The following is a 13,772-nucleotide window of genomic DNA, read 5'->3' as shown; positions in this document are numbered from 1 at the left end:
AAAAGTATTCATCAGATTAGTCAATAATGAAAATGATCATCATCATGATCATTGCTTGCAGCCCTAATGTCCATTAGTAAAGTCATCAACTGCTGAAAAGAATCGTTCATGAAATTATTTATTTCAGATGTTCATTTTTAATGGACATCAAAAGAGGCTGTTAATTTGCTCCTATATCAAAAACAGTAAAGGCATCAAAGTGAATTTCTGAGAAGTGAGAGAAACCCTAATAAATCAGGGAACAATGACAATCTCATACTTCTGTCGAATTTGCCTGTGCAGGCTGACAGGTTGCAGTCAGGATGCTAAATCAGGACATGCAGCATGTTGCTAAGTGTCTTGTACTGTAAGCCGCTCAGAGAAAGCAAAGGGGCCATGATAGTTGAGTTTTGTCCCTTTGCTGCCAGCAAACACTCTTAAGTCCCATCATCCAATCAGATACACCGCAGTAGCTCATGTAGGTTGATTCCAGTTGACCAGATTGTCACTGAACCAGGTACCTAATGTCCTGTCCATGTAAATGAAGCTCCATGTAAGAGAGCTCTGCTCTGTCGATGAAAACAAATAGGGGAGAAAGCCTCATGTGTTTGTGTAAGTAAATCATCCCAACCTCACCTGGAGCCCCAGGTTTATTGTTCAAACTGTCTGAACAGGTGTGCAATGCCAGCTCGCCATAAAAAATGCAGAACTGTGATGCCTGTTTTATTAAAAAGGAAATAAAGAGAACAATATCCTCCTATGAAACCATCCTAACTGACTGTGAGTGGCACTGCTGTGCTCTGTGGCCGCTCTTAGCCGCAGGATGCTTGATGCTCAGCAGATCCACTAACAGAGAAGATAAGATGTTCCACTCCAAATATGGCCAAGGCATTTAGGGTTTAGTCTATTAATTGCAACTGAGCTGGGGAAACGGTGTGATTCTTGGAGAATAAACATTGCCAATGTCAAAACTAAGCATTCACAGAGGATGCCTGAGGCTGTGTAGTTCCTCTGGGACACTTTGAGGAATATTTTGGAGCACTACTGGGAGCTTTGTCCCATAAAATCTATATTAGAGTCTCTGAATGCTTTCAGACTTTTCTGTTTTGTTTTTTTCCATTGAAACATGATCATAAAGATAGAGATTTTTAGGTTTAACTACAAGAACATACCGAAAACCTTACTCATCATTGTGGTTGCTTTTGTTGTCAGTGTGATTAATAGTAAAACTGAAAGTAATGGGTAAAACTAAAACATAAACTGAAACAGGAGGAATGGGAGGAGGATGTCCTTGACCTTGAAAGGCATTTTGGGTACATCAGCCAATTACTACCTTCCTAAATATGATGAGACTATTATTATTAGTGCCAACCAAAGATTAAAAGGTCACCCTTTGGTTTCTACATAGATGATTAAAAGTTGGCTCGGATTGAGTCGTGATACACTAAAGACAAATTAGACATAATGGCAGACAAGCAGAGGGATGTTTTCTCAATAATAAGCTAACTAACGCGGGACAGTTGAGCGGCATGAAATCTGTCCCGCAGGCTGTACTTTACCGAGCAGGAGACAGACTTCTCATGTCATCGCTCAGCTGAACGTTAGTGTTTAGCCCAAAGCGTGGAGAGTAGCACAAACCCCAAATGTAAAGCCCAGACCCGGATAAGATAACTCTGAATATGACCTAGAGAAGCAGGGTCTGACAGTCTCACAGTGACGGAGAAGGCAGTGTGGGTCCTGCTTCTTGAGTTCGGGTTGTGTGTTGCTACTCACCAGGTATGCTCCGACGGTGCCCTGTGCCAACATGAGGGCGCATTCCGATATCAAGAATATCTTGATATTTGAGAAGCATGAGGAGTTTTTGCGGAGGCCGTCTGCTTCCAGCATGTCCCCGCCGCTCCGGTCCGAGTCCCGGTGCTTCTTCACCTGCATCGTCCCCTACTTTAGCCACACAGCACTGTGAGAAAGCCCGAAACACACACAGGAGGAGAGTGACCGCAGGAAGACACCGGTAGGTACAGTGTTTCGCTTTCCCCTGAAGACTACATTCGCGGTGCTCCGTGTCGCTGTGTCTCCTGATTCAATAATGTGTCCTCTTTCATCTGACGGGCTACGAAACACACATCCAAACTCCGCGGGGCTCTGCCGGTCGTCTGCGCCTAAACATTGCCTCCTCGTCGACGCGCAGAAACATGTGAACTCCCTGAAGGTGTTTGCAAAGGCACAAGTGAACCACGGGCGCGGAATTTTCTGTCAGATCGCATGTTTCCGTCGCGTTTTTTTTTTTTCTGTGGTGTTTTAGCTGCAGGTGAAGGTTGGAGTTACAGACTTCCTACTGCCGCTCCGGACTGTCATGGTCCTTCACCGACAATGACTGCTCTCTCTCTCTGCGCTCCCACCTCTCCCTCTCTACTACTCTCCTCCAGTGTAAGCACATGCACGACCCTAGAGGCGCTGTGTAGCAACATCACAAGTCTGCTAAACTTGACTGACTTAAAACATCACTACAGTAGTCCTGTGGGGCCCCGTGTGTGTGTGTGTGTGTGTATGTGAGTGTTCTGATTTATAATTTTCCCACATTAAATCTGCAGGAATTATGTCTGCAGTGCTGTTTGAGAATTTTGTTTAGTCTCATGGCTGCAACTAGGGATCATTTTAGAGCTGAAACTACATGAGGCGTGTCATTGAGTTGATTAGTAGAGAGAATAATTTAATCGATTAATCGTTATCAAAGAAAATGGCAAACCTCCTCCTAAGTTGACAAAGGAAACAAGAAAATTTGATCACGTTTGAGAATTTGGAACTTTTTATTATTAATTTTACAATTTTTGTTAAGAAAATGTGCTAGATTAAGCAGTTATCAAAATTGTTGCTGATTAATTTTCTGTTGATTGACCAAATGTTTAATTGAGGCATAGGTTCTGTTTCATGGTTACCTGTAACTAGGCTAATACACGGTAAAGCTATGCAGCTTAAATTAAGTTATTGGAGCCATCAAATCTTTGGTGGTTTGGTTGAAAAACGAAACGGCTTCAAGGAACAGTACAAGGTTTTAGGAAATATGCTCTCTTACCTTCTTGCCGAGAGTTAGATGAGAAGATTGACAGCTTATCCGGTTACCTTAACTGAGCATAAGATTGGACAAAGGGGGAAACATCAAGTCCGCCTTTGTCAAAACCATGATCCAAACCAGATGGACGTTGCCTCTGCGACGTTACCCATAGGTTCCTGAAGAGCAGTTTGAGTTTAACGGTCAGAGTGGGCTCTGCTCCGCCATCACCATCTTGGCAGTGCCTAACTCCCGGCTAATCCAAAACAAAAATGGGACAAAGAGGTGGGTCGTGTTTGGAGCCGAGACTTTGGTCCATGCCTATGGTTTTAGTAACTCTGGCAGGCATACGCTCCCGTTAGCATCATTAGCACAGGTTAGCACTTTGCTCGAAGGCTAACCCACTGCTAATTCATTACTGGCTAATTAGCTAGTTAATGAGCTAAGCTAACAAGCTAGGTAAAGTGAGCACAGATACTGATGCCTGCTAATTAGTGCTAACATAAATAAAATAAAACCAGACTTTCACTCACCTCAAAATACAGGGTCACAGACTTCCTCACGTTCTGTTAGTCAGTTAACCACACAGCAAGACATATTAATTGCTCGATATTTGCATGAAAAATCACCCACAACCAACACCACAAACAGGCTGAGAAGTGACGTTAGGGACTTGAATTAGCTGAGGTGACAGCGAGCAGATAGCCAGCGGACTGTGACAGCACCTGTCACTCAAAGCGGCCACGACCATAATTATGCATAACTTTAAGCATTAATAGAATTTAAACACGTGAGTTATATAAAAATTCACACCCCGTACAGTTGTTATGAAGTGGGAAATTAGTTATAGAGACTAAAACCGTTTTTTGTACCAAACTGTAAACATGTTTATTTCTGCTGTAAAGTTGGGCATTTTAACATGGTAGTCTATGTGGAGGTTTGCCACTTGCTCCAAACCAAGAAATGCTGTGATACTGTAACCTCCCACAAAACTATAGTGTGCTTTTTACTCCTCAATTTTATACAGATTAAATAATCACGATATAACATGCTAATGAATGAACCTTAGATGTGCTTTTTGTAGGATTTTACTTTGTGACAAAACCAGGTTAGCAGTTTCACACTGTCTCCATTCTGTACAAAGCTAAGCTAACCAGCTGCTGCCTGTGGCTTTATCTTCATTGTACAGACATGAGAGTGGTATCGATTTTCTCATCTAACACTTTAAACTATTAATATAGTAACTTTAAACTATTCATCAATCATCAAAATAGCTGCTGATTAAATTTGTGTCCTCTGACTAACAGATGAATTAACTAAGCACTGCAGCTTTTGCTCTTTAACAAGGCTTTGGTGAAGGAGCTATGATGTTTGCACAGTACGTTTCCAACATTTATTATTGGATTATCATGTTGTCAGCATGTCTGGGATGAGGTATTGCAGTGGCTATGATGTAATGTGACCACATAATGTGATGATGATGGGTTGGAACTAAACAGGATGATAAACAAATGCTGTGTAAAGGCTGCCAGGGTTTTCTTCACAGCTGTTTCCACAGTTTTGGATACAACAGCAGTAGCAACGGCAGCAGAGTGAGGACAAATAAAGGTCAACAAGATGAGCTGGTAATTGGTGAAGTGTGAAACATGTTTTTGAACCAAACTGAACATTTACAAACTGGTCAAAACACCACAGTGACACGCAAGGATTTTATAGTATTATTATTACATATATTAGATATTTTAGATCAATGCTAGAAGAGCTGAATTGATTAGGTGAACATCTGAAGATGTCACCTTGGCTATTGCTGCCCAAACATAGTGTTTCAATGAATAAAGAAATTATCCAAAGATACATTTGGACATATTAAACACATGAGAAAATATTCTTTAAAAAATAGATAACATTTCCCCTAGTAAAACAAAAAAAATCCATTTGAGTCAACAGCATGAACATAAATTTAACCTTTAACCCCTGGACAGTGAAAACTTGACGACATATCAATGTGTAGATGATGCTGTCAGAGTTATCTCAGTATTAATTTAGTTTAGTTTTAGTTTAGTTTTAGTCTAGAGGAACTGAAAACTATTCTGTCTCACTTCCCCAGAACAAAAGATGAACCGATCTACAATGAAAACTATAAATGATCATTGCAAGATTTAACAGTCGACTGTGATTCAGGGCGGCCCCCTCACTTTTTTGGCAGGTATCCAAAACAAAATCATCATCAATCGTAGATGCTTCCTCACTCTCGATCAGCGCACTCCCACACAGAAATCCATCCTACACACTTTTGCATGTTACTTCCTACGTCCAGCCTGGTGGGAAAAGCCAAACGTAGACCGTCAAGCTGACAGTTTTAGTGTCAGAAGCTTGAATCAGAAAAACTGTGTGTAACAGTGTTAAAATCTCGCTGAGCGCTGATGTTCCAAAACTGAGACATGTAAATATTGAAAAACAGCAGTGTCATGAGAAATGTAAATCTACCACATAGCTGATTGGTTTCAGCCATATGTCAGTCTCCAAAAGACTGTTCGAAACCAAGCAAAGATTAATGATTCAAAGACCCCGAAACCTACACCTTAACGTTTTTTTTTTGTGTGCAGAACTTTTACTGAACATACTTATTATTCAGCAACAGTGACTCCATAACTTCACTGTGTTCATCCCTGAATAATAAATCTTTAACCCTATAGTTCCCAACATTTTTAGTTTGTGACCTCTGAAAGTACAGTTATGCTTTAACTGAAGTGCTCTAGTCAGTCAGAAGTTGGGTGGAGCTATGCTGGAGATTACATGATAGCACCAAAGTCGGTGAATGTGTGAAATTTCTTCCACAAGATAACCACAATGTTTAGAATATTTTTGAGCATGGGAGTTTTTCCTCTCAAAGTCCAATCTTCAGAGTCTCTACATACTTTCAGATTTTTATGTGTTTTTTAAGACATGCACACACACGCACACACACGCACACACACGCACACACACACACACACACACACACACACACTTGGTGTGTGTGAACCATTGTTTACATACAGTGGATGTGCAGGGACATGAGTCAGGTAGTAACAGTCAGTGGGCGGTGACGGCTTGGACTGGTGCCAGGAATGTATGAATGGAAAAGCCTGCAGAGTATTGTTCTGCCCTCTGAAACAACTGCTATTTATAGGATTTGGAAAAGGGTGGACTGTGGAAAAGAAGCCCAGCCCGTGTCTGCTGGGAGACACTTGGAAATGGGAGAAGTCTGAGGAATAACTGGAAGTACAAACAATTATATACAGTAACTTTTCCTGTTTAAAGTTTTGAAGAACTCATGCCTGCAGTACTTTTCAGTTATTTCACAGTGTTTACCAAAGAAAAGTTACTTTATAAGCTTTCAGTGCATATAAACTCCCACTACGTATCTAGCTCTACGTCATATATCTTTCAAATATCTTTACTTCATTATGTAATTTAGAACACCCATCATGAAGCACAGTGTTGGTATCGACTGTTATGCCCTGACTGAGTGAATAAAATTTACACTGCAGACATTATACACTCACCAAGCACTTTATTAGGAACACCATACTAATTAGAGACAACTTTTGCTGTGTGAAATGGTGCATTATCCTGCTGGAAGTAGCCATTGCACATGGTCAGCAACAACACTCAGATAGGCTGTGGCTTACAAACAATGCCGCATTGGTGTTAAGGGGCCCGAGTGTGCCAAGAAAACATTCCCCACCAACAATGGCACCGATAATCATGCCACAGTCAAAGCAACAAGATCAAATTTTTTCTCCATTCTGATGTTTGATATGAACATTAACTGAAGCTCCTAACCTGTGTCTGCAGGATTTTATGCACTGCTCTGCTGCCACATGATTGGCTGACTGGATAATTGCATGACTAATCAGGTGTACAGGTGTTCCTAATAAAGTGCTTGATGAGTGTGCTGTATTTCGGCATTATTCAGTATTACCAATGGATTCTAAGGAACACATTATGACATTTGTGCAAGAAACTAAATATCCTCAGAAACATGCAGTAACACTGTAACTGATATTCACTGAAGTTTTTTTTGTAAAAATATTCACACTTGCCTGTTTATTATTAATTATATGTGTTAATGTGTAAATATGTGTTTTCAAGAGAGACCTGTATACAAGAATAAACATGAGTTAGAACAGATTTACATTAAGAAATTACAAGTAAATAAAACTGTGAATACTTGATTATAGTCCTCAAGTTAAATTCACACACATTAATTCTTTTCGCAGGGAGCGTAGTCCCTGAACTCAGGCCTCCCAAGAGTTTTTAAAAATGACAAACAGCTAATGTGAAGGTACCCTGAGGCCTGACTTAGTGTGTGTTTATCAAAGAGCAGAGGGAATGAGACCGTTTTTGCAGTTGAAACTTATGGATAAATAACATACAATGCAGTTCCCCTCTGTCAGTTAAGGCCATGCTACCTTTTAATATAAGACACAGAGTGTTACACAGAGTCCAGAGGCTTCAAGGTGGATGGAGAGGCATGTATATAAACAATTTTATCATAACCAATACCATAATCAATAGCAGACATTATTGTAGATTGCACAGTGATCTTCCAACTAGCAAAGAGAAGACTTGTTTCTATCCAGAGGCCTGTTTTGACCGTCAGTTTGCTTGTCAGGTGTTCCATGTGTGTCTTGATAAAAACATAATAGGACTAAAAGCTCCATCGTCCAAATAAACAGCAACATTTAAAAACTTTCATCAGTCCACAAATATATGCATATTGTATATATTATAGATTAAACCTGTTCAATAAATGAATACAATTTTATTTCAGTAAAAATCACATTTCAGATACAATTTCTTTTCGGATTTTTATCCACCTCATATCCACCTGGCCCTTGGTTTTATTTTGAGTGTGTTACATGTCAAGGTCCTGATGTGTTCACTATTTTTCACAGTCCTCTGCTCAAACAGCATTGGGACTGGGACACAAAATGGGTTATAATCTAATCTTTTCTGTGTAATTATTTCCTTCATAAGCAGTGATTTTCTTACACAGTTCCAGAGTGGAAAGAGACACAAGCCATTGCTTTCACAAACCAACACTGTCTCTGACTTCTCATGGTTCACTGCACTTTTGGTCCCACACAGGGTTTCGCCTGCAGTAAAAGGCTCAGGACAGTCTCTCCTTATGTGTATGTGTGTGTGTGTGTGTGTGTGTGTGTGTGTGTGTTTTACCTGCTGCAACTGTCAAGCCTAGTTTTTGTCTCTGTGCTACGACTGAAAACTCAAACACAAAACATGATCTGCACATAAAAAAAAACAAAAAAAAACAAACATCTGCAGCTCTCTATTTTTGTTCAACTCAGTGCTGATCCAAGACTGCTCTTATAGAGTTGTGCATTCGTTTGCACAGTTCTCATCTCATCTGTCATTAGATCTCAGCATCCATCTGAAAATCTTCAGCCCTGCTCTTACGCTGCAGCAGTTGCCATGGAAACAGTTCCGGGAGGATATGGGCAGCAGGCTCAGTGCAGAGGGACTTTGTACTCATCTTGTGAACTTATCAACAGATTTAATAGGAAATGAGATGTGTGAATTACTGTGAAAACACTGAGTACGAGTAACTGCTGATCCTGCGTCTGCTACACTAAGCTGCTACTTGGTGGTTTTCTTTCTCTGTAATCTACTTAGGCTACAACTTTTAAATGTATGGATTTTATAAGTACTATGTCCCTTCAATGTGACTGAAGATGACTAGATCTGTGCTTTGCAAAAATTATTGTACAAAAAAAATGATTTTCCTTTAAATAAACTACAGTTAGCTTAGCAGTTAGCTTGGCCTTGCACAAACATTGTTTGCAGGGGGAAAGAGCTTCCCTGGCTTACTTCAGAGCAGAGCACCCCTAAAGCCCACCAATTAACATATTATACCTTTAAACCATACAACAACCATCAGATAAAAATGAGAAGTTGATTTTATGGAACATTATGTGCTGTAGATATTTCATGAGTTTTGAACTTTGGAAGGAGACAGGCCAGCTGTTTCCCCCCTGTTTTCAGTCTTTATTCTGAGCTAAATTTATTTCCCAAAATGCCAAATTGCATTCCTTTAAGACTACATCAGTTTGATGAATGGAGTTTGCTCTTGTCTGTGCCTCGTGTTGTATATTTTTACCCAAAGCACATGTTTTGTTTTTTTTTACATCAAGTCTACATGGTATTACTTCGATTCAATTTCAGAATGGAATTGAACAATTTCAATTTATCACTATCATTGCTATGTAACCTCAAGAAAATAATTGTAGCTGAAATGACTGAAGTTACTTTTACTTATCCAAAAACACAATAAAAGACACAGATGTTACACAACTGAAACAATTTCTCCATGAATTCCACTGCATGTTCAGACAGTGTCGGCTTCCTGCCTCAGTCTGGGCTCAGAGCCGTCTCCTTCTCAGCTCAGAGTGCTGCATCGCCCAGCGATGCAGATACTAAAGCACAATGTTCAGTGGAAAACCTCCAACATGTTTCCTGCAGTGTTATAACCCTGTGTGTAAAGTAAGCAGCGGCTTGGACCTGATTCACTTTCATAATGTTCCAAAAAAACAACAACAAAGACACAGTTTTAAGAAAAACTTCAGCTGCTGGAATGGAGCCATGTATTTAGGAGCCGTCTGTGTTAAGTGTTTTATTTACTTTTGACTGGATTTATATTCTGCCACTTCACAGACTGTATAACCAGCTCTGACTGTGTGTCCTCTCAATATGACATCAGAGTTGTCATCCCTCATTTCTTATAACATTGACAATAGGGAGAGTAATTGAAGGTCAGACTCAAACAGCACAGTTTTCCTAACAGCTGTGGTCCATTTTACTTGCAGTCACACAGAATGACCATAAGTGAAGTTACACCTCAAACCCAAACCTCTCCTCAGACATCAGCAGAGATCTTCAGGACACATAAATACTGCATGAGTGTAAGGACAGTCAAATGGCATTTGCAGCTTCAGTGGGGAGTTACTAAAATGTCATGAGGCACTTTTTGTGATTGTGTTTCGTCTAAATATAGCGTGCTGCTGTCTGTTCTACATTTTAAACCATTTCATGCTGCCGCTCTGCTGTCTATTTTTACACTGGTATCAATAGAGAGGGCAGTGTGCGGTTTTTAAATAGAGTAATATCATCTGGGCTGCTGGGGAGAGGGTTTTAAACATAGCGCATATAAAGCAACATGGTCCAGTTTTCTCCCAAGGGGTAAATAAAGCCAAAATATACTTGTGTGTATTCCAAAATGCAGCCGCTCCTCATGAGGCTGAAGAGCCTGCTGGTCACTCAGCTTTAATCTAGATGAATCTTTCCTGGAACATGTGATGTTAAAAAAGTTACTCCACTCAGCAGAGGTGTCTTCCCCAAAAGTAAAACTACATATTTGTTGACATTTCTGAGGAAATTTTTTTATTACCAGTCCAGCCTGTTTCATGAGACTGACATAGAAAGTTTGCAGTGCAACATCCAACATTCACAAAGAGAAAGGAGGCAAAGCTGGTAAAACCAGACAGACGAGTCGGATGGCATCCACACAAAGAGTCAGCAAAGAAAGACGCACTGTGGGCCAGGTGAGCATGGGAAAAAACCCACACGCATAAAAAGTTTTGAATTACAAGTGGGGATAGATGGAAACGATGGCAGAAGAATGGCAGACAGAAGAGATCACCCCAGGGAGCCAAGAGGAGGATGTTTCAGCCAAACTTCTAATAGTCACAGTTTTTTTTTCTTCCTCTGCCTCCATTTGTCTGTCAAAACAATATTTGCAAAAATCCCAATCTCTCAATCTCAAAGAGAGAAGCTACAGAGTCGAGGCACTTACATTTCAGCAACATGTACAACCTGGAGCGACTGCACTGGAGCTTGACTTGTTGACTCATTTTGGAGCTTTCATGACCTAATGAGCCTCATTTTATAGCTTTGTAATGATGCAAACCAGAAATATACAAATGATTTCTGAAAATACCCCGAAGAGCCTGTTCATTTTCTCAGGAAAATCCCATGTTTGCATTACAGTGTCCCGAGGCTGAGGCCAAACAGGTCTGAATAGTAAAATTCAGCAGTAGTTAAACAGCTTATCATAACAATTATTGTCTACTGTGTACTTTTCTTTAAAAACCTTACGCAACCTTAAGCAGTGGTCACATGCTTCTGGATCACTTTCTTGACACAATGTGCTACAGTTGAGCCCAAACTTATTATGTCTGCCCTGTGCACAGTCAGTATGTGTGTATGTGGCATTTCAAAAAAAAAAAAAAATCATACATTTTTTAAATTTAAATCATATGCCTGTATTTAATGAACGCAGAAATTGCTAGAGGTCTTGAGTGGCATTGCTTGTTCATTCACCTTTGCTTCATCATGAGTTTTCTGTCTCATGTGACCTCAAATAACACCTGAGCTATTATTTACCAACTGTGTAATACTACCACAGGATTCTGATGTGGTAGATATTTCACTTTGCAGATTTGTAAATCATACACCGCACAACTGATTAAAAATCATTCACTGAATATTGTCTTAAGAAGAATTTTAGAGAGTAGCACATGGGCTTGGAACAGTTTGTGACGCTGGATTTTTGAGTCACCATATTGGTATTGAAGAGTTAAAATAATATGAGACAATACTCTTTTTACCCATTAAAAGCACATAAGCACAAAAGATAAGTGCACATTTTTCATCGGGATGCCTACATTGGTTTTTAAAAAGAGGTGTGAGGAAAATGTGTCTTGACAGCTGAAAAAAATCAAAACTTGTCAGTGCTCTCTGGTGGACAAACTTTTAAATAACTCTTACAAATATTTCTGACATTTCTGTACAGCAGGTTTTTGTCACTTATCAGCCACCATATACGCGGACGTTGACATATCTGCAATAAGCTGACAAAGACTGACATATTAACTTGAGGCTGCGACTGTTTCTGTAACTGTTTCACATTGACACACGAATGAACAGCTATCATTTAATTATTATAAAATGTAATATTAGGCTCCTTTTCAGCAATATCACATTCGGCTGATACAGTGCATGTTTGATTGTCTGTCTCAAATGCCTTAATTATTTGGAATTATATATTTTTTCTCTTATTTCCAACAGCAAGGTCTCACTATTGGATATAATTATTTCGAAAATACTTACACCCTGTAAAATACACTGTATATAGGTTTCTTTATAATTATTTGTAGAATGTAGTGGTTGCTTAAATTCCCATAATCCCATAAAAAGTACAGATGACATCTACTGTGTCCTCATTGGTAGCTTCGGCCCTAACTGCAGGCCAACATGATGATGACTAGGAAATCATCTCTTTCTCTAGAATTACGGGACTGAAATGTTGCAAAAGACCTGAAGCAGAAATAAGGAGAACACCACTCTGGCCAGCAGCTTGAGAGGCGTTGGTTATGGGTACAAAGTTTTAGTGCAAGAAGTGTACGTTTTGTCATGTGACCTTTTTTGAAATGTGAATTACCACAGGCCTGTAATCCGGTTAATTAAAGCCTTCTTGCTATACCTCAGCTACAACTGGCAACTATGGAGGAGCAGACTCATAAATCAAATGTTGCCGTTCTGGACTCAAAGTGGAAATTGAGGCAAATCTTTGTTTAGGGTTGGGTGGGGTTATCCACATGAGATTTGACAGCCACCCGCATGAGAAACAGAAGGCAGCACGACATCTGCAGTATGGTCTTAAACAGGATTCATCCCTTCACTCAGCAGATTTCATCGCTTCTTTTGCAAGGGAGATATTTTAGTCGCTGACATTTTGATTGCCATTGTTTGGCATGTGGTGGGCTGATAATTCACGTTGAAAAGCTGACTAATGAGGCACCACATCCAAAAGGCTCTCTGTCACTGGAGGCTGTCCAGAGTTAAGATGATTTCATGCAACTGAGGAGATAATTCACTTGGAAATTTTGCTCAGCACAGCACAAGATATGCATGTGACTATTCTGGCCCCATTGGTACTCCTAGTCCCAGTGTGGATCAGTCTGAACACTTTTAATATTTACATTTGAGTGTTAAGATGATTAGATTAAATTTTCTTTTCTTACATTTTATTCCTTGGCTAAAAACACTTTTTTGGTTCCTCTCAACTCCAAGACTCAAAATCTTATTTAAAAAAAAAAATAATAATTCCTTGATAATCCTTCATGCTTTTATGTACAAATGTAATAATGTTGAAATTGTGAATGTTTCGCCAAACATTGTGCTTTTATATCTATAATTACCTTTATAAAAAAAAAGTAGTTTAGGGAAACATTTAGTGGCTCTCCTACCCCGGGGCACATACTGAGAGAAACATGGGGGTGATGGAGAGGACATTATGTGAAATTCTGAAGAACCTTCAGGGGCCATTACAAACCACTTAGCATATTTATACCATGAAATATTCAGCCAGCACTTTTCCCAGTAAGCACACAATCATTCTTGAAGTCAAACGCAAACAAACTAAAAAGCAACATGTGAACATATGGCCGCCTGACAAACTCACTCGCAGAGGGACAGCAGCCTGGGAAACATGTTTCATCATTGAGGATGTTTGCAGGAGTGGAGTCAGTAGTGTACGTGCCATTAAATGACATGCTTTATATGTTGTAGAGGGATCAAATATGATAATATCTGCACAGACAACAGCTCAAACTTTTTATATTTTTAATCAGATGCAAGCTAACAACTGAATTTACTTGAGAACATTGTAAAGAATTACAGT

At 39.7% G+C, this 13,772-nt stretch overlaps 1 protein-coding gene across 1 annotated transcript in view; it reads right to left on the bottom strand.

Annotated features, from left to right (window-relative positions):
- LOC111228692 (solute carrier organic anion transporter family member 3A1-like) overlaps nt 1-2,359 on the bottom strand; it is a 35,330-nt gene extending 32,971 nt beyond the window's left edge. The window contains exon 1 of the mRNA XM_022754698.1: nt 1,753-2,359. Within this exon, the coding sequence (XP_022610419.1) occupies nt 1,753-1,911 (159 nt within the window). The 5' untranslated portion in view covers nt 1,912-2,359. The remainder of the gene's footprint in view (nt 1-1,752) is intronic.
- Between the last annotated feature and the right edge of the window lie 11,413 nt (nt 2,360-13,772).

This window comes from Seriola dumerili, unplaced genomic scaffold (assembly GCF_002260705.1).
Source record: "Seriola dumerili isolate Sdu_G_001 unplaced genomic scaffold, Sdu_1.0 BDQW01000219.1, whole genome shotgun sequence".
Lineage (NCBI taxonomy): Eukaryota > Metazoa > Chordata > Actinopteri > Carangiformes > Carangidae > Seriola > Seriola dumerili.
This window is presented reverse-complemented; position numbering and strand designations above follow the sequence as displayed.